General features: G+C 32.6%; 5 protein-coding genes across 9 annotated transcripts; 2 read left to right on the top strand and 3 right to left on the bottom strand.

Annotated features, from left to right (window-relative positions):
• LOC123890335 (transcription repressor OFP6-like) lies at window positions 1-970 on the bottom strand. Its single transcript, XM_045939927.1, has one exon. The coding sequence runs from the start codon at window positions 968-970 to the stop codon at window positions 374-376; it is 597 nt and encodes a 198-aa protein (XP_045795883.1). The 3' UTR covers window positions 1-373.
• On the bottom strand, window positions 1-10,980 carry LOC123890333 (lipid droplet-associated hydrolase). Of its 3 annotated transcripts, none has more exons than XM_045939924.1 (14): window positions 10,848-10,980; window positions 10,529-10,633; window positions 10,371-10,444; window positions 10,061-10,132; window positions 9,933-9,961; window positions 9,813-9,863; window positions 9,209-9,259; window positions 8,692-8,751; window positions 8,505-8,587; window positions 8,150-8,297; window positions 7,658-7,708; window positions 6,110-6,214; window positions 4,656-4,830; window positions 1-3,940 (listed from the first exon to the last, which is right to left on the bottom strand). In XM_045939924.1, exons 1-13 carry the CDS (start codon window positions 10,943-10,945, stop codon window positions 4,684-4,686), a joined length of 1,074 nt encoding a protein of 357 aa, XP_045795880.1. In that variant the 5' UTR covers window positions 10,946-10,980; the 3' UTR covers window positions 1-3,940; window positions 4,656-4,683. The 3 variants fall into 3 exon arrangements, with proteins under 3 accessions (XP_045795880.1, XP_045795882.1, XP_045795881.1); XM_045939926.1 differs by having other exon boundaries at window positions 3,668-3,940; window positions 10,051-10,132; window positions 10,848-10,970; XM_045939925.1 differs by lacking the exon at window positions 7,658-7,708 and having other exon boundaries at window positions 3,668-3,940.
• Window positions 10,981-12,216: 1,236 nt separating this feature from the next.
• LOC123890331 (putative HVA22-like protein g) lies at window positions 12,217-18,825 on the top strand. Of its 3 annotated transcripts, none has more exons than XM_045939922.1 (8): window positions 12,217-12,787; window positions 16,416-16,527; window positions 16,615-16,655; window positions 16,762-16,860; window positions 17,428-17,484; window positions 17,587-17,650; window positions 17,826-18,041; window positions 18,449-18,825. In XM_045939922.1, exons 3-8 carry the CDS (start codon window positions 16,624-16,626, stop codon window positions 18,557-18,559), a joined length of 579 nt encoding a protein of 192 aa, XP_045795878.1. In that variant the 5' UTR covers window positions 12,217-12,787; window positions 16,416-16,527; window positions 16,615-16,623; the 3' UTR covers window positions 18,560-18,825. The 3 variants fall into 3 exon arrangements, with proteins under 3 accessions (XP_045795878.1, XP_045795877.1, XP_045795876.1); XM_045939921.1 differs by lacking the exon at window positions 12,217-12,787 and adding an exon at window positions 16,079-16,212; XM_045939920.1 differs by lacking the exon at window positions 12,217-12,787 and having other exon boundaries at window positions 16,108-16,527.
• Window positions 18,826-18,992: 167 nt separating this feature from the next.
• On the bottom strand, window positions 18,993-19,922 carry LOC123890332. The gene has a single exon (XM_045939923.1). The coding sequence runs from the start codon at window positions 19,848-19,850 to the stop codon at window positions 19,368-19,370; it is 483 nt and encodes a 160-aa protein (XP_045795879.1). The 5' UTR covers window positions 19,851-19,922; the 3' UTR covers window positions 18,993-19,367.
• Window positions 19,923-21,668: 1,746 nt separating this feature from the next.
• LOC123890330 (2-Cys peroxiredoxin BAS1, chloroplastic) lies at window positions 21,669-24,235 on the top strand. Its single transcript, XM_045939919.1, has 7 exons — window positions 21,669-21,964; window positions 22,250-22,324; window positions 22,403-22,484; window positions 22,567-22,646; window positions 23,286-23,411; window positions 23,654-23,767; window positions 23,871-24,235. Exons 1-7 carry the CDS (start codon window positions 21,773-21,775, stop codon window positions 23,985-23,987), a joined length of 786 nt encoding a protein of 261 aa, XP_045795875.1. The 5' UTR covers window positions 21,669-21,772; the 3' UTR covers window positions 23,988-24,235.
• Window positions 24,236-24,385: the final 150 nt, after the last annotated feature.

The following is a 24,385-nucleotide window of genomic DNA, read 5'->3' as shown; positions in this document are numbered from 1 at the left end:
TGAAAGAAAATGCAAATTAAAATTTGTTTTCCAACTGAAACAAAAGTTCCATTTCTTACACTAGGATGATAATCACCAAAATGTGGAGCACAATACAAAGTTAGCAACTTCATAATTATAAGCATACTTAACAAGATATAGCTGGACTACGTTAAACCTAATACATAGCACATAGCTCAGCTATTTACACAAAGAACTTGCAAGCAAAGAGAATTTAGCGCTTATTTGGTATCATAGTTAATTTGCCAAAATCATAGTAAGCCATCGTGATTTTGTGGAAGCTACACTTTATATAGCTTCAAGAAAATCACGGTGCTACCATGATTTTGTCTAACCGGTTGTGATACCAAATACACACTTAATAGTTAATCTATTAATGTCTGCGTGGCTTACGGGTCCGAGTTGTATGAACCCTCGATGAACTAGGCCTCAAAGAGACACCATTCCAAATCTCAGTAAAAGCTCTGACTATAACACCATGGTGATAAGGTTCATTCAGCTGAAGAAAGCAATTCAGAAGCTCTCTAAGATCATCTTTTGAGTATATTTCATTCTCCAATATCATTTGAAGCATGGAATGTCTGAAATCAAGATAAGGGTCTTCAGAATCTTTCTCCACAGCAACACCTTCTCCTCCAGCTCTGCCTAAACCTCCTACTCTTCTCTGGTCCTTTGCATAGGTTTCTGAATCAGAAAAGTTTGATTGATACAAAGGTGAAAATGTGGTGGCAGTGTTGGTAGTAGTGGTGGTATTTGGGGTGCTTGTACTGTCATATTTGTCTTCAGTACTACTCCAAGGACCTGAGGAAGAGGAGTACTGGTTATTGTAAAGTTTGTGTTTTTGGTAAGTGGGGTTCTTGGGTTTTGGTTTTGGGTTGAATATGTTACTTAACTTTAGCTTTCTGCAACTTCCACAGCCTAGTTTCACCGACACAGTGTTCAGAAGAAGCTTCTTTCTGGAGCTAGACATTGCTATGTTATTTTGTGTTCTGTGACTGCTATGGAAAGAGAGTATGAAAAAAGAGAAGGGAACAGAAGAAGGATATTGCCTAAGTCAAAGGGTATAGTGTTGCTGTAGAAAGTGGCTTTTTATTTATGGAGATGGGTTTGTGATGGGGACTGTATAAGCTATAAGGAGGTCTTAATGTTAGTGTTGCATGTGAACTAATAAAGGATCATTTATTTAACTTGCTTGGTTAATTTTGTGACAGCATAGTGACCTGGACAGTAGTTTTTTTTAAAAAAATATAAATCATCATTTTGGTCTTTAAATAGTGTTGTCACAATAGTCTTTAAATGAATCAAATTTTTCTTAAAAAATATTTAAATATGTCTTAATTATTTTGGAACTCCAAGATGTGAAATGTGTTTATCAGTTGGTCAATTTTGTTCATCAGATTTTATTAACATAAGAGACATTTGAAGAAATGTGTTTATAATTTTAATACATTTAAAGATTATACTAGCACTGTCTTACACATTTAAGAACTAAACTGACTATTTAGTTTTAATTTTTGAATAGAAATGTTTCGTAATTCAGTTAGTAGTTGAAGGGACATTGATATACAGTGACCTAGGTTCAAACTTGAAATTCCATACTTATTCGCATCTAAAATGTGAATCTGGTAATTTGAGTATTAAAGTAAAAAAAAAATGTTGATGGAGGTAACTAGAGGATTGGCATATGATGGCATGCATTGAGAATCAGAGGCATTTCAGGTTTGCGCATGGTATGAAATGAATATTCACAAGGTGGTCATTTGTCTTGCTAATGTGATAGGTTTTGATTTGGGAAATAATAAATGGCTACTTTAACTATGAATTTAATATGAGATTTGGAAGATCTTGTCTTTAATGACAACTACAAGTAAGAGGCTGATATGACAGCAGAGCAAGAATATAAGGATTAGATTTTTGGCATTTTCATTTTTATAATATTAAAAGTTTATGCGAATAGGAATATCCCTTTAGACCACTATGTTTGGTCTAGTGCTGAGGGATTTGAATAGTATGCATGAAGTTTTAGGTTCGATCTAAAAGTTTATGCGAATAGGAATATCCCTTTAGACCACTATGTTTGGTCTAGTGCTGAGGGATTTGAATAGTATGCATGAAGTTTTAGGTTCGATCATCAATTGACAACATTGTAAAAAAAAAAAGAATATCCGTTTGATTTTATACTTCTAAGATATTTGTTATTTACTGTCAAAAAAAATATTTGTTGTATTTAGTTCGATATGTTTCAAAGACAATTATCGGAGAAAGGAAAAAAAATCTGCACATTTGCACTACACTACTGTTATTCATTTTAGGTGTCTTTTCTTGACCATGTTCAATTGATTTAGAATTTTTTGACATAAAATAATTTATAAGGACTACATAATTAATCCTGTTTTTTTTTTTTTTTCAAGTAACCTAGCGACTACAAAATTCACCTTAAAAGTGAATAAGTGAAGTGTCCCGGGTTCGAACCCGAGCTCCAAACTGAGCTAAGCTCACTAAGACTAATTAATCCTGTTTTTATTATCATGTTGTCTTTCTTTTGGAGATTTAGTTTGATCACTCTATCTATTTTCTCGCGCGCCCTACGAATTTACCAAAGTACCCCGTCCGTTACTTAGGTAGCGGACACCCCACCCCCCTAAAAAAACCCTATTTTTACAACGTCTACTAAAGTAGTAGACGACATTTTTCAAAATAATTTCATTTTTATAAAGTCTGCTACTTAAGTAGCAGAAAAGTAAAACAGAAAATATGTAGGATGTGCCGGTCGGGTGAAACTACTTTAAGTAGCAGAAAAATAAAACAGGAAAAACTAAATCTCTTTCTTTTGTTGCTAGCAAACGAGTGTTTCAAAATAATCTGATTTCAATGTTAGAATAAGTGGCATCCATGCATCTTCATCTCATGTACCCAATTTGACATACTAGTAATTGTAGGTTTATTTCAAACCTTTACTGCGGAGCTAGTAAGCAGCTACAGTTTCTCAAAGATCCGATTCTGAAAATTTGTGATCAATTAAAGAAAGCGAAGTGAATTACTCTCATCGTGAACAACCGACAATGAATTGATTGTGAATGTATGTTAGAGTAGTACACTCGAATTTACCCTTTAAAAGCACTACAGTTTGTGACACATGCAAATATTTTAGAAAGCAATCCTGTCTATTAATATATAGAAAAATTAAGGTAATCAAAAATATTTTGTTGTAGTCACGGGGTGCAAGCTTATTTAGATTAAGCTTTCGGAAAGACACTCGTGATTTTGCTTATCTTCATCACCAATTTTGGTTACTTGTCATTCATGACATTAATTATTTTATGCCATTTAAATTAATAGTATTTTCGTGTCAAAGTATTCACTTTTTTTTTTTTTGTAACCTTGAATAAACTAATCACTTTTACTTTTACTTTTACACTTAAGCATAAATTCTTAAGTGAAAGATGATATTATGAAAGAGTCTACAAGCAAAAACTTCCCCACAGTAACAAAAGTCAAAGAATGGCAAATTCCACCAACACAGGTGCATGGTGCTCCTGCTCCACTAACATACTTTGAGGTTAAAATTCATCCATTGGTTTTTCAATCAATTATGCTCTAATTTTATTTTACTAATGGGAGACAAGACCAACAAGATAATAGTAGAATTTGGTCGGCCATGATAAAATTTTGAGAAACAAATGCACTAGTAAGTAGTAACGTTGATAAAGAAATGCAACCCAGTTTTTTAAAACTATAATTTTTATAATTTATCAGTGATTACTGATTCAATCCTTTCGGCGATTAACTTAGAAAACTCACATAATACAGGCCAATAATAGCAAAAGAGTCAGACCTTATTGGTTTGTACAAACCGCCGGATTCTTGATTATGTTTGCCACATGCTGAGCCACCCTAAATGAACAAGGCTTAATGCAACAGAAGCCACAGGTGTAGTTTTCTGGAAAGAATAAACAATATATTATGCCACAGTAATCATTCTGTGCCGGGTAAATGAGGAAGAAAACTTGAGAACAAACGGAAATTAACAACGGGGAGACAAGTGCTACAATGTTATAGAATGCAGTTGGCATCTCTGATAGTGTGTGTCGCAGCTGTATAGCTGCTCATCTTTGAGTACTTAGTAGATCTACCTAATTCTGTAAACGACTTAGTGCCTGTATTATGTACAAGTTATTTTTACAATCAAATAGAAAATGAGGATAGACTCTACATAAATTTTGTATTAGTTGTTTCTATAAGTCAACTAAGGAGCTTAGGAAAATATTCTGGAAAATAGCCTATTGGCATATCATAACTATTTGTAAAAGTTCTTTAGAACACTTACACAAGTGTTATATGTCATAATCATAATATAAGTATAAACTCTTCCAAATGCCCCCTAAATATTGATTCAGTGTTCATCTGGATTAGTTTTTCTCATTCAAATAAAATCACAAATACTTCATTCACTTTTCTCAAATATTCTCTCCATTTCAAAAATCCTGACAAATCCAATAGATGAGAACTACAGAGTCATTGGATACTCTTAGAGATGATAAACTTGAAGAAAACAAATGCTCTAGTAGCATTGATAAAGAAATTCAAGTAAACTTTTTTGAGCTATCATTTTGCAATTTACCAAATGTCCAATCCTTTTAACTTGAAAAACTCACATTATACAAGCCGCCAAGGAGCCAGAGCTCATTGGTTTGCACATGCTACTTGATTCTTAATTAAGTTTGCAACGTGCTGAGCCACCCATAATGAACCAGCCTCAGTGCAACTGAAACCATGAGTGTGGTTTTCTCGTTCAATAAATAAGGGAATACCAGGAACCTGCTTTGAGATCTGTGACCATAATAAATCATGCTGTTATAATCATTTCAATACTTCATAAACAAGGAAGTACACTTGCGAACAAACAGAAATTACTAGCGAAGCTAATGAAAGAAACGGGAGCACTAATAATGGCTAGCATTTCAATCATTGCTTATCTTTATTACAACAAATATTAACCCCACTCTTTTCCCGTAATATAATGATAACATGGTAGTTATCACTGCAAAAAACGTTGCTCAAAAGAATCTAGAACAAGAAGAGTTGCATATCTCTTCCTGGAAGTATAAACATTTTACTAGAAATTTTTTACTCTAACCAGCTGCCTAATTCACTCAGCAAACATAAAAGGTGGTGTAGAGTACACTGGAAGATCCTCTAATATCCAACTTTGGGAAGCTGGGGACCTGGGGCAGTTTCTTTTATGCTAAACAACAGTTCATTGTTTTTCCAAACTACAGATGTCTATAACTTTGAAACAACAAAGAGAATGGGTAAAAAGAAAGTGCTTCAGGTATTGTCAATGTATATTATAAAGTGACATGTCTTGATAATCAGCGTATTGGAATTTCACATGCATGATATTTGATATATTTTCATTTTCTTGATTAAACTGAAAACGGAGAAAATTAATTAAACTTTATCATTTTGTGTATAATTGAGGTCCACAGCTTATAGTAGGGAAATATGAGAAGAGAAAGGGGAAGATAAGATCATAGTTCTTATAAAGATCTAACACAAACCAAGCTTAATGGCATGGACAGTTGTAAGTTTGCATATTTTAAATAAAAAAAATTCAGGTATAAAAGTTATTCTATAAAAAACAAAGATAAGGTTTTTTTTTTTGGTTTACAATGGAGCCAATGAGGATTGAACCTAGGACCTCATGCATACTACCCAAACCCCTCACCACTAGACCAAACCTAGTGGCTGAAAAAACAAAGATAAGGTTCCTCTTGCTTCGAGTCAAAAAAAGTTGCTTGCTTTTTTTACTTTTACTATATAGCGAGAAAATTTCTGCAAATTTTGATACAGGAATCTTTCTTCAATGATAAAAATGACACACAACTTCAGTTATTTTGTTACGCCATTTTTGGACCATAAATGATCACCAAGACTATGATACATACTCAAGCATGTAATTATTCTACACACACACACACACACACAAACTCAGAAGGAGCCACTCCTGGTCCTGGACTACGCTTGAGGCACAAATCTTCCTTGAGAAGATGCAAAAGCTTTCCACAGATAATAATAATAATAGTAACCAAAATACATGATAACATACCTCTTCATGCAATTGAAGTGGGCCCCAGTGATCATCATCACCAAATAAAAATGCACATTGATCCTTCCTTTCTCTTAAAAATGCCCAATCTGGTGTCTCCGCTAACTAACATAGTAAGCACATGACATGACTATCAAAATATGCACTACTAAATTTGTGTTCAAACTTCAAAATAAGATTTGTATGCTTTGATCCCCCAGAATACAAGAAGGTTGAGTAGACATCTTCATAGAATAACTACACTCAAATATGAAAAAAATCCAAAAAAAATTGTTTAAAATCTATTTTGCACCTCTAGATGATAGAGGACAGCTGAAATTACAGGCTACATATCAGCAAAACCAAACAGCTACGACTGTTTTATAATGGGAGAGGGCAATATTATTACTTATTTACGGGGGCGAGGAGATACTAAGCCATACACTCCTAGTGCAGATTCGAACTCAGTCCCTTTGGCTTATTAGCATACTAAGAAACTACAATGATGAAATTCAAAGTTTTGCGGATATTCCCCCTGTCTCATAAAAAGTGTCTCATTTACTAACCAACGTCTTAATTGATGAATACATATCCACAGGAAACTACTATACTTGAGTGGGAAAGTGAAGCGGTAACACGTCGGTGTGTGGGGTGGGGGGGGGGGGGTTACAAATTTAAGGGTTTGAACAAGGAGCTTAGTGAGCAGAAACGAGCCAAAATTATTGGAGGAAATGCTGAATGGTTGCACTAGCGCATGGAGAAGAGGCAAAATGACATTGCTAGGTGAAATCAAGGACTGGCGATTAGGAGGATGGAAGCATGGAGGAGGGGGTCAATGACAAGATGGTGCATTGTGAGTGCGAGGTATTATACTCCCTTTGGACTCAAATAAATATAAGCAAAAAACAAGTCATGTTTGGTGAACTCAAATAAATATAAGCAAATTTCATTTAACTTCACTATTTATGTTAGTATTTCAAAAATACCATTCAATTAATGTTTTCAGGGAAGAAATCTCATAGAAAATTACATGAAGAAAAAAGATAGTTCGGTGAATATAATTATATATTTGATTACATCCAGAAAATTAAATGAAGCTAACTAATATTCTTAATTAGTGTGCATTTGGTTGTTTTTGCTTATACATAAGTCAGGAGGGAGTACTGTAATTTACTAAGGAAGACCTATACAGGTCGGTGCATCATGCCAAGTGATATTTCCAAGTCAATTGTGTACCAGAAAGGGAGAAGTTAGCTACAACATTGGTTTTCTTGGAAGGACAAGCACTGAACTGAACCGGTTCCAATGCTTGGATGGGGAAAATGCAAATCAATTTGTAAGTTGCTAAGAAAAAAACTCCTACTTACCAACTAGGTAAAAGAATATAAAAGTGTCTTACAACAGCAGCTAAAACATTCCCACAAGGTGGGATCAGTTACATGGATCAAACAATGTTATATAATTGTGCTTTGTATCAAAACTGATTCTCAAGAAAAATGTCACATGTAAACGGAAAAAACACTAACCGGTAAATCTAAAAGGTGTATTCATCAAAAGGAAGCAACTTACTTCTTTGAATTCAGTCATAGCCATATAGAGGACATTTCGCATGGTATGGTACTGTCAATTCATTTAAGTTAGAGAAAATCAATACAAAAATAGATGTAGATGTAACCCGCTGTGAAAAAAAGAAAGAATAAGTATCATAAAATATAAATATTTTATCAATATTCCAAAACTTTGGTTGTTTAAGCATTTTAGTTGCTTCAAAACTATCGGTTAATCCAAGACATGTTTAATCTTTTTCTTCCAAATATACCCTAGATATAATTAACATCATTTGCTTTTTTCAAGATTATTTATGAGAAATTTATAGGTATTTGTAAAACATTTCATGATTCAAATAGGGGTATTTTGGGACTCATACACATCAATTAAGTAATTTATTTATCTGTGCAAATACATTAAACAAACAAAGTTTTATAATGGAGGAAGTAATTTTCATGTTTAATGTGACCTAACACTGAAGCCTTTATATTTTCTATCAACAGTGAAGCTAACCTGTGACAAGTGAGAGCATGCAGCCTCAACTGCATTGGCAGACCATGACTTCCCAAGGGATTTTCTAACAATAAACGTCAAAGCCTTGACTGGTAACAATCCTAATGATGCTATCAGGTAGCTGAGAGCAGCAGCTAGAATTTGGGATCTGAAATCCCATTAAGCATTAGTCATTTCAAATAGCATCTAGGACTTTTAAATGGAAATGGTCATTAATTAGCTTTGATGATAAGTTGATGGCTGTTTTTCAATAAGAGATAGATAATTACCAAAAAAGAACATGTGAAATGTATGATCAGATTAAACTATAAAAATATTTTATCTGAAAAAATTGACGGGGAGATGTCAGACTTACTGTGCAATTTTTCCAATAATTGACTGTGTTATTGAATGTGGATTTAATGTCAAAAATGGATAAAGTCCAATGCAATACTTCACCTGCAGAGCTCACGAGAAATCCAAGCACAAAATTTACGATTAGAAATTATGGACGGGTGGTTTGATGCTTTCATGCTTAATTAAATATGCAGAATTTCAGTCACCTTCTCTGGAGATTTCTTGAACATTTCAATAGATGTGTATGAACCAATAGAGTGGCCAACCTGGTAAGAAAACTCTAAATTAGTTAATAAAACTTCATTGAATAAATGATATTAAACTTTTCTACATGCAGAACAAGTTTTGGCTAAGAAAAACCTTTACTTGAAGAATTTAATCAAACCCTCTTGTTAAATAGTTACTGGTTTCCCAATCTAAAAGATATTTATGTTGTGAAAACATAATAAAAACTGCTTGCAATTGTTTAGCTAACAACCAGATTATTTTGGTTCATTTATGATTATCCAACATTGTTCTATTTTAGCAGATAAAAGGATGTTAGTTGAAACATGCAAATAAGTTTTGAACTCAGTATTTCTAACTCTGTCCTTAATTTCTTAACCTTAAAGGGTAAAGTAGATTGATCAGTTTGCAGCAAATTGGAGTTGTAGTTCATACAACTCTGCAAATCAAAATGACACTGGAGAAAATTATTGGAGGTGTCGATGTAAAAGAACCCACCAGTATTATAGGAATCTTGATATCTTGCAGTTCCTCTTTGATAAAATCAATCTATGAAAACACGAGACTACTGTTACATATCAATAAAAATTAGTGAATTGCAATGTTGAAGTACATTTCTCTAAGTCAAGAATGGAGAAAAATGGCAAGCATAAAAGTATCCCAGTTTAACCAGAAAACAAATACATGAATGCAGTGATTTGAATATGGTGAAATATAAACATGCTAACCCAAAAGTAGTACTGCACTGTAACATACTACAAGAAACAATTACAGAATGATCATACAAGAAACAATTACAGAATGATCATTCTTATTTTTGGTTCGGTACACATTCCAAATAACTCGATTCTGCCACTGTTTCCATACCGGTCATCAATACATAGATAAATCAATAATTTAACATTGAAGTGCAAAAAATAGATGATTTCTAATTAAGTTCTTCTGGATTCCAAGTTTATTCTATCTTTTGTAGTACATGTGCTCCCAATGTACACTATGCTTTCGCCAACTACTAAATCAGTATTCAAACAAACCATTTGTCTATCCAACACTACAACCAGCCAATGATATGTGAAGATAAAAATATCGAGCATTAAATTACCTTATGATCGATTTGTTCTTGTAAAGAGAACAACCTTCCGTGCTCCAAATCCTATTAACAAAACACTGTTGGGAACAAACTAATGCCACCAACATATCAAACAAATTAAAATGCACATACCTTTCTTGAATGAGAGACTTGGCCAATAGCTGATAGGTGACAGATAAAAATGAATAGTAAGCATATATACTAGTAAATCAGAGTTCCACACTATAAGTAACAATAAAGAAAGAACTACCTTTACTTGCCTGTGATAGACGCAGTTCCTCCAAGAAGCTCATATAGAAATTCCACAAAATCCTTGTAGAATAATATAACACCTGCAGTAACCAAACACCAAATATCAATATAAACAAGTTAATTAAGCACTTATAGCATAAGCATTTACCATATAAATGCTTATGTATAGTAATATGCCATAAGTTGTTTCCACAAGCTCTCTCAAACAGTCTCAAAAGTGCTTATGTCAGTAAATAAGCTCAAATCGACCGATCCAAACAGCCAATAATAACATGAAAAACATAAACAGACACCACAGAAAACAATCAAAGCAAATACCTGGGTTTCCAGGAACAACCAGAACATGCAAACTTGGTGCATCAGCTTGTATCTCCAGTATTTCAGAGGTATAACTAAATAAAATTAGAAAATGACTCAAATACTCAAATTATTGTCAAATATTCAAATTATTGAAGAATGAGATAACTATTGCATACTTTGACAACTTGCATAATCGAAAATTGGCACGCTTTCTATCCCTAGCAAGCAAATTACTGTGTTCATCCATTTTCTTGTTGAAGCAGTTTACACAAAACCTTTTCCTGGAAGAAAAAATTGCGAGAATTAGGTTTCTGAGTTAAATTAAAGGAATCTAAATAGCAAATTAATGTTATTATAGATAGATTAAACTAAGGATAATGTTGATTCGCATATTAAATCTGATTGAAAATGTAATAGAAATGCAAATCTGAGAAGCAATAGACAGAGAGTGAAAGTGTGCAGAGCGAGGAGCGATTGGTGATGGAAGAAACGTACCTGGAACTGGAAATGGAAGAAGATGGAAAGTGCAGAGAGTGAGAGAGTGTTCGTTGAGTCCAACATGCAAGACGAGGGAGCATCTGAGAGCTTAACATCTGGAATTGCTAATTTCTATGCCCCACTGCAACAAAAATATATTTTTTTGGTACATTGCAACAAAAACTATTTTGTTTATTTATTTATTTATTAATTGGAATAAAAAAAATTCCGTGAAATAATTAAAATAAAAATGTGAAAAAAAAAAAAAAGAAAAGAATGTTTGTCTCATAAGGATTGTATATGCATTCTAGGTTGACATTCATGGATTGTAGGGTCTGTTTGGTGCGCAGGATAGCATAGTGATATGATAGAATATAAAACAGGATAAAGATAGGATAGGATAATAGCAGAATAACAGTTATACTCAGTTATCATATCCTGTGTTTGGTGCACACAGGATAACAAACATGATAACTATTATATTTTATTTTTAATAGCTCATAATAATATGATAAGATATATAACATATTTAAATAACAAAATTACTCTTGTAAAACAATTGTTATTTTTTAAAAATTATTTAGTAATACTTTGAATTTTATAAATAAAAAATATAAATAAGTAATTAAATAACTTTATATAATTTCAAATAAAAATCATGAGAAAATAATCAAGTTTAATTTTTTATATGAATTATGATCGAATAAATAACTCAATAATATATACATGTTAGATAAGCCAAATAAATATATGATATATTTCATACGTAAATAATAAAACTACTATTGCAAAAGAATTATATTTAATTTTTTATCAAATTTAAATTAATATCCCTATTTGTCAATTTTTTAATAATCATTTTACTTTAAAATATTGTAATTTTAGTAAAATTTTGATTTTTTAGAATATATAAATTATAAAATTACCCATGTGAGAAAATCACATATATATTTAAAAATTAATTATTTTATTAATTTTATTTTATGTATTTTAAAATATATTTTATAAAATAAATCAATAATTTTTTTTTCTTTATCCTATCCTGTTGGTAACCCAACTCAAATTCAGGATAAGAATTATAACTAGAGAGACAGGATATGATAAGCTTCAGGATTAACTTATCATATCCTGCTGTATCACCAAACACTGAATTGCGGTAGGATATGATACAGTTATCCTATCCTGTCTCTTATCTTTTGCACCAAACGGGCCCGTATATGCATTAGATTTCTTGAAAATTGCATTCACAAAGTCAACTATGACATTATGCCACTACTTACTTCACTTCCTTCACAATGTCAACCATCACATGATGTAATGATTGTTCTTCCAATCTTCTTATTGGCTGTCTATTCTTCTACATCCATTCATTCATACATTGTAGATTGCTTGACAAAGTTAACCATCACATTATATAATCATTGTTCTTCCAATCCTCTCATTGACTACCTATTTTCTTTGCAAATTGACAAAAATTGACTATTCCTCTACATGGTTTATGCAAACAATTGACTGATTAGCTGGTTTTATGATAGTTGGTTTATACAACTAACTGGTTTATGTAAACAATTGGCTGCATGTGTTGTGTTGCTGATTTATAGCACATAAGAAGGTATTCTCACTCATTTTCTCTTTCTTTTTCTCTCTCTTTCTCTCTCTCTCTCTTGTCCGCACAACCACAACAAACAACACCATACCTCACCTCCGCCACAATCACCACCGAACAAGACATCACCTTCGCCTTAGTTCGCCGCCCAATCCATCGCGGCTACCTAATCAACCCCCACCTCCAACGTGATATCTGGTCTCATCTCTTCACCTCAATCCTTCACATAAACCCTTCTCAATCCTCTGTCCTTCTCATTGAACCTCTCTTCACTCTCTCATCAATTCAACACTCCATTGACAGAAGAAGGAAGCACTTACTCAACACAGGACATGGAAAAAGAAATTGCACGGTTAGTAGTACGACAAAATCAAACCTTCTATTTCTGATCTTTGGTTAATATTATTGATTTTGGTGGTTTTGTTTTATGATTTCTATTTAGGTTTTCAAATTCTGTTTTGAATTTCTTTGTAAGATTTAGCTTCAGAAGCATCTAAATTTTTTTTTTTTCTTTTAGAAACATTGTGAGTTTGATATTTGAATCTAGAATTTCATATTTTTTTTTTTAACATTTAAAGTGTGTGAATTTAGTCACTAGATCACTTGATAAAGAAAAATAATTTATTTTTAAAAAGATGATTATAATAAAACATAAAATAGACATACAATATATATTAAATAAATGAGAAATAATTGTGTAAAATTATTTTACTCGTAAATGCATCTTCGTTAAACTCATGTTAAAAAAAGGTTTAAAATTTTTTTGTTGCGTAAAAATTAAAGAAAAGTGGTGGGATAGGAACATTTCAATGTGCGGGATCTAAACCATTGAAATATAAAAAGGAGGATAATATAGACATTTTCAAAAAAATGGAGAGGAGTTCGTTAAAGATGGAAATATGAAAGAAAAAAAATTGAGAGAACATAAGAGAAAAAATGGATTCATTTTCAAAAGTAGTACTACTCTACAAGAAGAGAGTTTGGTATGGGAGTCCATATGAATAGGCATAGGATTGACAAAGAGCTTTTTTTAAGGGAGTTTGGAACTTCTCCCATCCACATTTTAGTACCAACATTTCTAGAGAAATATGCTAAATCAGCTAGCTACAGGATTTAAGTGACGTCTAACATGAGTCATAACTATTCTATCTAATTGTTCAATAAGTAGTTTACAATCTTGAATTACAAGATAAATTAAATATTAATTAAATATATCTATTTTATGTCATTTCATACTTATAAGTTAGTCCAACCGCTAATTTTATCAAACACTACAAATTCAATAAAGTTAGCTTATTCGCTATAAGCTAAAAGCTAGTTTATCAGCTATCCACTATTTTTTACCATCCAGAGCCTTTTAAGAGAGTTGCTAAAGGAATTGATTGTTGGTAGAGAGTTTCATCATATGTAATGATAATCTAATAGACTAGATAGGTGAAAGTGAATAATTTATTGAGTTTTGGTGAAGAATGATATTAATACATAATTTATTTTGAGTTGACACCCAAATTGGAGAAGAAAAATGTAACCATACCCTTGTAGCCTGTTTTAGGCCATGGAAAGATTTGTTGAGCTTGCATGCAAGAAGAGTACCACCATCACCTTTTTCTTGGAGGTTGTGCCATGTATATAGACGTAGAAAGATTGCCAATCAAATAAACATCACTAGATTAGATGACCTCGTCGGTGATGCTCCCCTTTCGTTCTGGTAAATGGGAGGAGGTTGTGTATCTGCGGATGTTTCGATGCTCAAATATAAATAGATTGTATCTGACTCCTTTGTATGAGAGGAGTATATATAGTCTCAAGCATCGGGCCAAGGCCGTTGATGAACATGTTTAATGTCATCAATGGCTGTCGGAAATCGACTGGAGAACCAGGATAAATAGTGAATGTTCATCATTATGATGTCGGGTGTTACGATTGCGTTGAGTAAGTCATACGTTAATCAGGGTCGAGTCTTCGTGGACCTTTGGTTGTTGGGCCCTGCTCGACGATCTAGAGGAGAATTTCCTCAGCGGCATAGGCCCAGTCCAGAACAAACTTTTAAAGTGAGTGGTGTCATTTTTTATAAATCCGTCATAGATATGATCATCTACACAAAACTTGAGTTTTCTTAATACACCCTCCTACTTAGCGCTATAGAGTTGATGCGTATATATAAATGTTGGATAGCCCAATCGATAAAATTTATAAACTCAATTGTTTTAAAAGATAGCAAGTGAACATATTTAAAAGATAAGTTATAGAAAAGAAACATTTAACAGCAAGTGAACATATTTAAAAGATAGCAACATGTTTTTTAATTAAGTAAATTCATAACCATGCATTTTGATTTTTTCTTTATATATTTTTCCAACAATGATTGTAACTTGTAAGAAAACCATAAAGATACACTTGTATAAATTAGTATTGGTTTAATAGGACTGACTTTCCTGGGAAAAGTTCGAGGAAGTTTACTATAAAATTTTCTTCATGCATTAGTATTTATACATTAGTATTATTTATACTACTCCAATACTTATCTTCTTGTTTATGATGATGACATTGACATGGATTAGAATAAATTGTGAATGAAACTTTTTTCCATGAGTTAATATAAAATAACTCAACGAATCCTTTTGTTTTGTTGCGTCTCGCCGCTACGATGAAGCTAAATATGGATGAGAGGTAAGTGATGACGAACACGTAATGATAAAAACCAGTAAACAGCTTTGTTATAGTTTGCTTAGTTGGCTCAACAACCGTTCTCTTCGTGAACAAGTCAATGCTCATTATTTCATCTACTATGCATTAACTAAACTTGGCCAATTCAATTTATTTAATCTTCCCAAACATTTTCTTCATTTTTGGCATAACATTAAATTATTTATTACTCTTTCCATTCTAAATTATAAGTTATTTTCACATATTCAAATTTGAGTCCTACTAATAAAGATGACAATTAGATTCATACTCAGTTAATATCTGCAAAAAAAAAAAAAATCACAATAGGTACCGTAAAAATTCACGTTTTAAATACGAGCACGAATATTGATAATTATCAACAACAATAAGTGGGTATGAATGCGGGTACAGGTAATTTAGTACCCACCCCACGGATATGGTAATGTCAGATTTTGAGTTTATGACTTATAATTTATAAGCTCATATGACAAAAAAATGACTTGTTTGGTAAACGTTTTTCAAAGAGAGCTTATAGAACGTGATACGCGAACTTTTGAAAAAAACAGGGACTAAAAATTGAAAACTGAAAATTTAGAAACTAAAATTCGAAGAATTTTTTATAGAGACTAAAAGTTAAATTTGATATATTTAGATGGACCAAAAATATATTTACCCTTTATATTTATAACAATTTTTTTTTTGTCAAGTAGCATAATGAATAGAAATTTCATCCTTTAAATAAGTGAAATGATCGAGATTCGAACTTCAACCCTTACATATGTATAATACAATCTCTCTACCAACTTTTTAATCAATCAAATTAATCTAAAAAATTTTATGCATCAAAACAAAGGACTCATCAAAATAAGGAAACTCCAATTGTTTTGATGAGAAGGAAACAGTCCAAATGATTCATTAATTTAAGTCACAAGCCGTGTATAAAATATACGCAAAATGACGGTAGTGTGCTTGATAGCGGTGCGTGCATTAACTTCCAAACGGTGAATGAGTGAATCCTTCCTTATACTGACCAAAAAGAATATATATCCCCACACCCCAAACATCACAAACAAGCAAGAGTAGCGTCTAAGATTAAAGAAAAAACAAAGCGTACGTGGCAAGAAATATATACCACTTTCCTTGCATTTTTCTTATTTTTACATTTCAATTTCAATATTTGAAAAAGTAAACCAAAATTCCTTATATATATACTACAACGCCAATGTTATCTTTGTTATTATTCTCTTCATCTCTTCCAATTCCATAGAACAAGTTTCAAACTCTAATTTGTACTTGTCAATTTTCTTTACCAGTTAAGGGTACCCCCAAATTCTAAAACAAAGCGGTTTCAGTTTTTGACTCTGTCAACGTGGGACTTATACAAAACTGGTCGGGTCGTGGGTTTATTCATAAAATAACCGACAGGTAAATGCTCAAACATTATATATATCTTTCATGTTTTTGTTACAATTTCAGAATTTTCATGAATTGTTCTTGTTTTTGTTCTACTAGGGGTTGAAAATGTTAGGGGATTTTCTTACTCGATGTCTTATGTAAGTATATATATACTTATTTTCCTTAATTTCTTCTTGTTTCAATTTTGTAATTGTTCTCTAATTAATTAGTATAATTCACATGTTATTGTTTTTTAATTTTCAGTTTGCTTCTTGGATACGCATATCCTGGTTTTGAATGCTATAAAACTGTGGAGAGAAACAGGGTTGAAATGGATGAACTTCGTTTCTGGTGTCAATACTGGTATGTATAAGTATAATCATTCACCTTCTTATTCTTTAGAGAAACCAGATACATCAGTTATTCAATGAATCTGGAAAGAAAAAAAATTGCTTATATTTGAGACCGGACAAAGGGAGTAGTTTTGAAATGGGTCTTGTTTGTAATGTATGATTAGTGTCACTAAGTTTGCACTGAAATTGTGGATCATGGAATGATGGTAACGAATGTTTAAAGTAGGAACATAATTTGGGTAAAGAGCTTTACTAGTAATGATTAAAAAACAAGTCCTTGAGTTTGAAGCAAGAAACGGATCTGCTTTTTATAATAGCCAAATTCAGGTCAATACATTGAAAAGTGGTTCAAACATTGAACTTAATCATCATGTGCATCTTTATCAGCATGTTTAGTATATTCATTTTAAGCACTTCAATAATTATATGGTTTGATAATGCTGTCTGGCATGTGCAATCACCACATCATAAGCTTCATATATCTTTTTGTGTTTACAAATGGATTTAATTATCATAAATTATTGTTTGATTTAAGAGTTACTGCCTCTAATTGTCTTTGTGCATCCTTAATTTGCAGGATCATTGTGGCTTTTTTCACAGTACTAGAAAAATTTGCAGATGTAGTTATTGGGTGGTGAGTGCTTAAGTTTTTTTTTGTCATTTCATTTGTATTATTGTTGAATTTTGATTAATAGTATAGATTTTTGCAATAAATTAATGCTCAAATTTTATGTAGGATGCCCTTGTATGGAGAATTGAAGCTTGCCCTCTTTATTTACATGTGGTATCCCAAAACTAAGGTAAGAGAGCAAAACATCTTTGAGAATTGAGAGAATATCAATTTGGCAACTTTAGCATATACTAGTACTCTTTTTCTCAACATTTTTTTCTTTAATTTCTTTTTCATTTACCAAGAAAAGTGAAAGTCATGTTTAATCTTGAGTTAGATGATGAAATAAATGTTGCTTGATGCAGGGGACAGGATATGTTTATAATAAAGTATTGAGACCATATGTATCTAAGAATGAAATTGATTTTGACCAAAAGTTCCAAGAGTGGAGAGTTAGGGGATGGGATTTGGCAATTTTTTACTGGCAAAATTGCACTGAATTGGGGCAGACTGCATTTTTTCAAGTTATTGATCACATTTCTGCTCAATCTAAGAGACTTTCCGGCAAAACTTCCAAGAAGGTGAGTTGCAGAACCATTGACTATTTCATCCTTGTTCTTGCTTCATCCTTGATTATAAGTAAAAGTCTACTTTTCAGATTCATCGAATAATTTATATATTTGGTGTATATTATAGACTGAATTCAACAGTTATTCATAAATCTGAAAATTAGACTTTTGCTTATAATCAAGGCCCGAGTGGGTAATGAACAAGGTTACATATGGCAGAGTTTAAAATATTTTCAAATTGCATAGTAGTGATGCCAAACAAAAGCTTATAATTTGATGTCACAGTCATAGAACAAGCATAGTAGTTACATACATCATACATTTGACCATACATTTAAAATCATTGTTTGTCTGTCACCATTTTTTAATGTTTAAATCCTTGTTACAACTGTTACTAAGGATAACATTTTATGTTGCAGAAGAAAGATGCAAAGGGTCCTCCTATTCCTAGTGCCCCACCATTGCCTGAAATAAGATCAGCTTTGTTTGACATTCACCAAAATGATTTCGTGGGTCGCAAGAAAAAGTAAGCACCTCTACAAAGTCCAACTAACCCCCATCAATACAGTGATCCAGCCCAATATGGAAGCCCACTTTGTGTTGAATTACATTTTTGTACATATACTCAAGTTAAGCCCAGCAAGGAAAAAACCATTCACCATTGATGATGCTTACTAAATTCTACTTGTAAATTGTAACATAACATTGTGCTGCTGAAAATTGTTTTGCTTTGAACAATTTCAATTGTGACTTGTGATCAAATTCTTATATGGTAAAGGCCAACTGAATTAACCATTGCCAATGCATTCAAATATTGTATCAAAAAATGTAAAACAAAGGTGGCGTAGGTTGTTCTGTAATCGAATGACCTTGCGAAGGTTCCAAGACGATAACAAATAAATAAAGATGATAACATGATACTACAAAATCGATCAGTAATTTATGATTCAGAAGATGATGATATTGATAAAAGAGCAGAGATTTTTATTGCCAACATATGGTATATATACAATTCAATGAGTAGGGCTAACAATCCTCTCTTCTAAATGTTCTAATCACTCACACTCTAATAGACTGAAATTCAGGTGTGTCTCACTATTTTATATGAGATCTAATTTTAAAATGAATAACTGTTGATTTCAACCGATTAAAGAGTGAGTATTAGAAAGTGTAAATAAGAGAATGGTTCAAACTTCAAAAGCCTCTTATTCTTTGATAATGAAGTCAACCTAAAAGCAAAGACTACTAAGTTAAGAGTCCTTTATTCTTTGATAATGAAGTCAACCTAAAAGCAAATACTAATAAGTCATGGGTTCATTATTGAAGGGTAGGATAGTGTCATGTTCTTACTTGACCACCAAAAGCATGGAGTATCCGATAAAAAATTCGGGTAAAACCTGAAACAAGTGAACGGAAACAATCGACAACAGGATTGTCGGATGAGAGCCGGTGGAAAATTCTGCGGAGGAAATTAGGGGCAGATGAGCTAAAAGAGTTTGCGACAGAAGAAGACATCGGCTGGAGATATGCCCGAGCAGCTTGTTTAACAAGACGATTACGGATTGAGATCTCAAAGCCAGAGGTGTTGGTGGCGAAGGCAGTTGGAGAGTTGACGTCGGCCTTGGGAGAAAGCATGTCTTTGAGAGATGTGTATGAAGTGAGTGGAGATTTGAGTAAAAGAAGCTCCAAATCCAAGCTTGAAGAGCGTATTGGTGGTTTTGTTGATGATGGATGAAGTAGTTTGTTGGATGTTATCGCCGATATGGAGTTGTGGCGGCGTAGGGTTGATGTTACGGCTGAAGCCGCCATGGAGTCACACATATTTGGAGAAAATCACGGTATGGAAGTAACGGAATTGAAATGGAACAAACTTTAAGAAAAAAAGATGCGGTTATAAATGTGGACTGGAAATATTAATAAGCTGTCTCTATCATTGTTTTGAATTATTATTGGTTATTTATGTTTTTATTTTTGTCTTTATCTTTTTCCATAATAATTCAGATTCTTGCCTCAACTCTCTCCAACTTGAACCAATCAACCTAAAATCAGGAGTATTAATTTAATTCAGATTGGATATTTTTGTCATTCACGGATTTCTTTTCTTTCCATTATTTCTATTTCTATTAATAGTCTATTTCCATTAAAACTTATTTCTATTAAAGTTATCTCATTATTATGAAAGTCATATTATAAGTTTTTTTTTTATATTATAAATGTCATCGGAGGATTCTGAGTTGGATAAATTACTTCATTATCGAATTTGTCATTTATATTAATTTGAAATTTATTGGAGCAAAGATAAATTAACTTAACCCATACTTAAAATCGAATATGATAAAAATTTAATCATGCGGGGCATACGAACCATTAATAAAAAAAAATTATCTAATTTTTTTTATTAACATTATGAAGTAGTCCTGAGAATCGACCAACTCATTATATACAAAAAGATTTGACAAAAGATTATTAGCAAAAACATTAATTATTTTGAAAAAGAAACAATAAAAATACACAAAATAATTAAAATGAACAATAACCCAAAACAATAATAATAATAATAATAATAATAATAATAATAATAATTACAATTAGTACCACACATTAAATGGATGTAAGTGGATGATGTGGTTAAATGAAAGGTTTTTATTGATTTGTGGATTGGGGTTTAGATAAGCAATTAGACAACTATCTAACTCTTTGAACTTAAATCACCCTCTTTGATAAACTACGAATAAAAAAAGAGTTGGTGACAATAGAACTTAGGAGAGAAGAAGAAAAGGATGAGTGAATCTTGGGGGAAGAAAAATCAAGAAAAATAAAATTATCATGGTTTGCTGTTTTTTTTTTCTTCAAGCAGTCAAGAAAAAAAATTATATTTTTGTTTTTGTTTTCAACACTAATTTAATATGGGTCGAGGTCAATTCTGGCATCAAGTGGTTCTAGCTTTCTCCCGATCACAGTTGTGGGGATCGAATCGTGGTCCTCTCTACCAAGTTTAGCACCAATCACCATTCACCACTGAATCAACTAACGACTGATAAAAATAATAAAAAATCATATTTCAAATTAACTCAAGTTCGAACCTCGTACAACACAAAATAAAAAATCATACTTCAAATGCATATAAAATTAGGAAAATGCTAAACAGTGCTCCCGGGGCACTGTTTAAGGAACCAAATATAGTAATATCATATTGAAGTTTGTGCAGTCAACGCCTCGAAAGTCTAAAATATGCTATTTTCAATTTTAAAATTTCCTTTTTTGGTTTCCTTAACCAGTGCCCCGGGGGGCACCGGTTAGCATGACCCATAAAATTATCATGTTTTGCTTTTATCCACCAAATATCGTACAATACAAAATTTATTCAAAATCGTAAACGTTTATCATGTATTATTCTATTGTATAATGTATTATCTTGTACTATTTTATCCGGTATTTATATTTTGAAGATTAAATAGTCCCAATATTTTGTTTTTGTTAATAAGTGTGATTTATTTATTTTTGGTTATAAATTGGGACGTGAGAGTATTACATTAAAATCAAAATAAAACAAAATTTTATCATATAATTTTTTTTGGTTACAATATAAAAATTCATTCTCTTTTTTATCAATATCAAAGACTTGTGTGGCAATAGGTGGGAGGGAGCATCCATTTATTTTGTAAGTGAGGTTTGGGGTATATACTCTATCTCCCATTTTCTTATTGTTCACCTCACACTCTCATTCACTCACTCACTCATTCATGGCCTGCTCAGCTCCCTCAGTTTCTCTCCTATCTTCAAACCCTAACTTCCTCTTCTCTCCCAAATTATCTTCTCCACCTCTTTCTTCTCTCTCCATCCCCAATGCCTCCAATTCTCTCCCCAAACTAACCACCACTTCCCTCCTCAACCGCCCCTCTCCCTCTCGCCGCAGCTTCGTTGTCAAGGCTTCTGTAAGTTCTTCAACAATTCTTCTATTGTATCCACTATCGAGTATACGATTTCATATATTTTGTAACTAGAATTCAAATGGTTTAAAACAATATATGCAATTAGGCTTATGAGCATTGAAATAGAATTTCTAGAATATTCTATCCATTTATTTATGTGTTGGTATTTACTATTCATCTCCAATTATTTATCCGTTACAGTAATTTAGTTTAGAACACAAATTTTAGAGCATAGTTTTTCTCTTGATTTATTCTGCAAATTAATTTTTACTTCCTTCTGTTTGAAAGAGTGGACTACCATTAGTCGGAAACACAGCGCCGGATTTTGAAGCCGAGGCTGTTTTCGATCAGGAGTTTATCAAGGTAGACACACTGTTGCTTGTGAAATGTTTTTCATTCATAATGGATTATTTATTTTTCACTAAATCAAGGTCTTTTCAGGTCAAATTATCTGAATATATTGGGAAGAAATATGTTATTCTCTTTTTCTATCCATTGGACTTCACATTTGTTTGTCCCACAGGTTAGTTGACCCTTTAGTGAACTATAGTTGTAGATGCCAAATCTTCACTTTTTCACGCTAACATCTGTTAACTATTTTACAGAAATCACTGCTTTCAGTGACCGCCATGCAGAATTTGAGGCACTTAATACAGAGATTTTGGGTGTTTCAGTTGACAGTGTGGTTAGTTTTGACTTCTTTTATAGTTATTATTTCTGCCGCTGTTAGCTCTTATTTAGATTTTCCTTCATACATTTGTTGATATGACATTGTTTGGTTCATGTTGATGAACTTGTTAATATGAATTACTTACTTCTGTATGTGCATGTTTGCTACCAAAGACAATGTAGGGCGTGCAAAGAGATAGTTCATGATAGTTTCGCTTGTGTATAGTTCATGATCGGAAGTTTTTAGTATAATTGACAAATCTGCATGGAATCCTTTGTTTTCATTTTCGTCTGCAACTTGGCTACAATCTAGTGATCTATATCTGTATGGAAAAAGAAAATGGTTTGGGACCGGGAAATTACATCCTAAGTAATGGAAAGTCAAAATATCAGTTGACAAATTCATTCAAACTTTGTTAGTTGCAAATGTGTTTTCTTTGATCTTCTGAATACAAATGTAGTGTGATTCATATGATTCATACAGGATGTGCCTTAGCATACTGTGACACAAATTTCCCACTTGCACATGCCTGCATCATTATGTTATGATATACCATGTCTTTACGTTCACAACTATTTTTTTTTTATGTTCAATCGAAAGGCATTTCCAAAGTCTGCTTCTTCTTGATTAGTGGCGCTATTGTTATTATTGTAGTTCTCGCACCTTGCATGGGTTCAAACAGATAGAAAGTCAGGTGGTCTTGGTGACTTGAACTATCCTTTGGTTTCTGATATCACCAAATCCATATCAGAATCTTATGGTGTCCTCATTCCTGACCAGGTTAGTTTTGACACTGCAGCCTAAACTGTGGCTATTCATTTTCTTCCTATCAAATTCATCGTATTCTAAGCTTTAATATGTTCTCTGGAATGAAGGTACTAGCTTCAGTATTTTGTCTAGGTAGTAGCTTCAGTATTTTGTCTAGGTAGTAGCTTCAATATGTGATGCTGCGAGCTGTTGCTTTTTATTCCACTTTTTTCGAATCTATGTTACAATGATTGCAAATATTTCCAATGATTTAGGGGATAGCATTGAGAGGACTGTTCATTATTGACAAGGAAGGGGTTATCCAACATTCTACCATCAACAACCTCGGAATTGGTAGAAGTGTTGATGAGACAAAGAGAACACTCCAGGTAACTTTTATGTCTAATCTGCAACCTATCAAGACTAATCACTTTTTAGTATTTCTGTTTTTTCTTTTGTTTGCCATCATATATATGCGCATTGGACTTGCAGGCCTTGCAGTACGTGCAGGAGAACCCAGATGAAGTTTGCCCTGCTGGGTGGAAGCCTGGTGAGAAGTCCATGAAACCAGACCCTAAACTCAGCAAAGAGTACTTTGCTGCTGTGTAGGAAGGCTCATAGTAATAGTTAAGAGTATCAACTACGCTCTGTATCGGTTTGGGATGTAAAAGGATTTTGTTTTATGTAATTCTAGCCATTTTAAGTTATGAGGCGCAAATGTTGGTTATAAAAGCATGTTGGTGTACCTGGATTTTGGAGTGAACGGTGGATTATTTTACCATTTCTTCTGTTATTATCTGTATATCATGAATGTGTACGAATAATACTTCATCATAATGAAACTTTAAGCAGTCGTATTTCGGTGTATTTAGAATACTACCAGGTAAGTATGTAATGTGTTAGTCGGTTATTGTCTGTATCATTTCTCTTCTTCGTCCATACTGCTCGTAGTTAACATATGGTGTGAAAGTATGATACTATTCGGTACTCTGTATTGCATTAGGCTC

This window comes from Trifolium pratense, linkage group LG6 (assembly GCF_020283565.1).
Source record: "Trifolium pratense cultivar HEN17-A07 linkage group LG6, ARS_RC_1.1, whole genome shotgun sequence".
Classification (NCBI taxonomy): Eukaryota; Viridiplantae; Streptophyta; class Magnoliopsida; order Fabales; family Fabaceae; genus Trifolium; species Trifolium pratense.
The sequence above is the reverse complement of the archived record's forward strand: the minus strand, read 5'-3'. Positions and strand labels throughout refer to the sequence as shown.

Coding starts and splice junctions, on each gene's coding strand:
- LOC123890335 (XM_045939927.1), bottom strand. CDS start 970: ATGTCTAGCTCCAGAAAGAAGCTTCTTCTGAACACTGTGTCGGTGAAA.
- LOC123890333 (XM_045939924.1), bottom strand. CDS start 10,945: ATGTTAAGCTCTCAGATGCTCCCTCGTCTTGCATGTTGGACTCAACGA. Junction 9,260..9,812: donor AAGAACAAATCGATCATAAG/GTAATTTAATGC, acceptor GTGTTTTCATAG/ATTGATTTTATCAAAGAGGA. Junction 6,215..7,657: donor CTATGACTGAATTCAAAGAA/GTAAGTTGCTTC, acceptor TTACTATGTTAG/TTAGCGGAGACACCAGATTG.
- LOC123890331 (XM_045939922.1), top strand. CDS start 16,624: ATGTTAGGGGATTTTCTTACTCGATGTCTTAT. Junction 17,485..17,586: donor GCAGATGTAGTTATTGGGTG/GTGAGTGCTTAA, acceptor AATTTTATGTAG/GATGCCCTTGTATGGAGAAT. Junction 17,651..17,825: donor TGTGGTATCCCAAAACTAAG/GTAAGAGAGCAA, acceptor TGCTTGATGCAG/GGGACAGGATATGTTTATAA.
- LOC123890332 (XM_045939923.1), bottom strand. CDS start 19,850: ATGTGTGACTCCATGGCGGCTTCAGCCGTAACATCAACCCTACGCCGC.
- LOC123890330 (XM_045939919.1), top strand. CDS start 21,773: ATGGCCTGCTCAGCTCCCTCAGTTTCTCTCCTATCTTCAAACCCTAAC. Junction 21,965..22,249: donor GCTTCGTTGTCAAGGCTTCT/GTAAGTTCTTCA, acceptor TCTGTTTGAAAG/AGTGGACTACCATTAGTCGG. Junction 22,325..22,402: donor TCGATCAGGAGTTTATCAAG/GTAGACACACTG, acceptor AGGTCTTTTCAG/GTCAAATTATCTGAATATAT.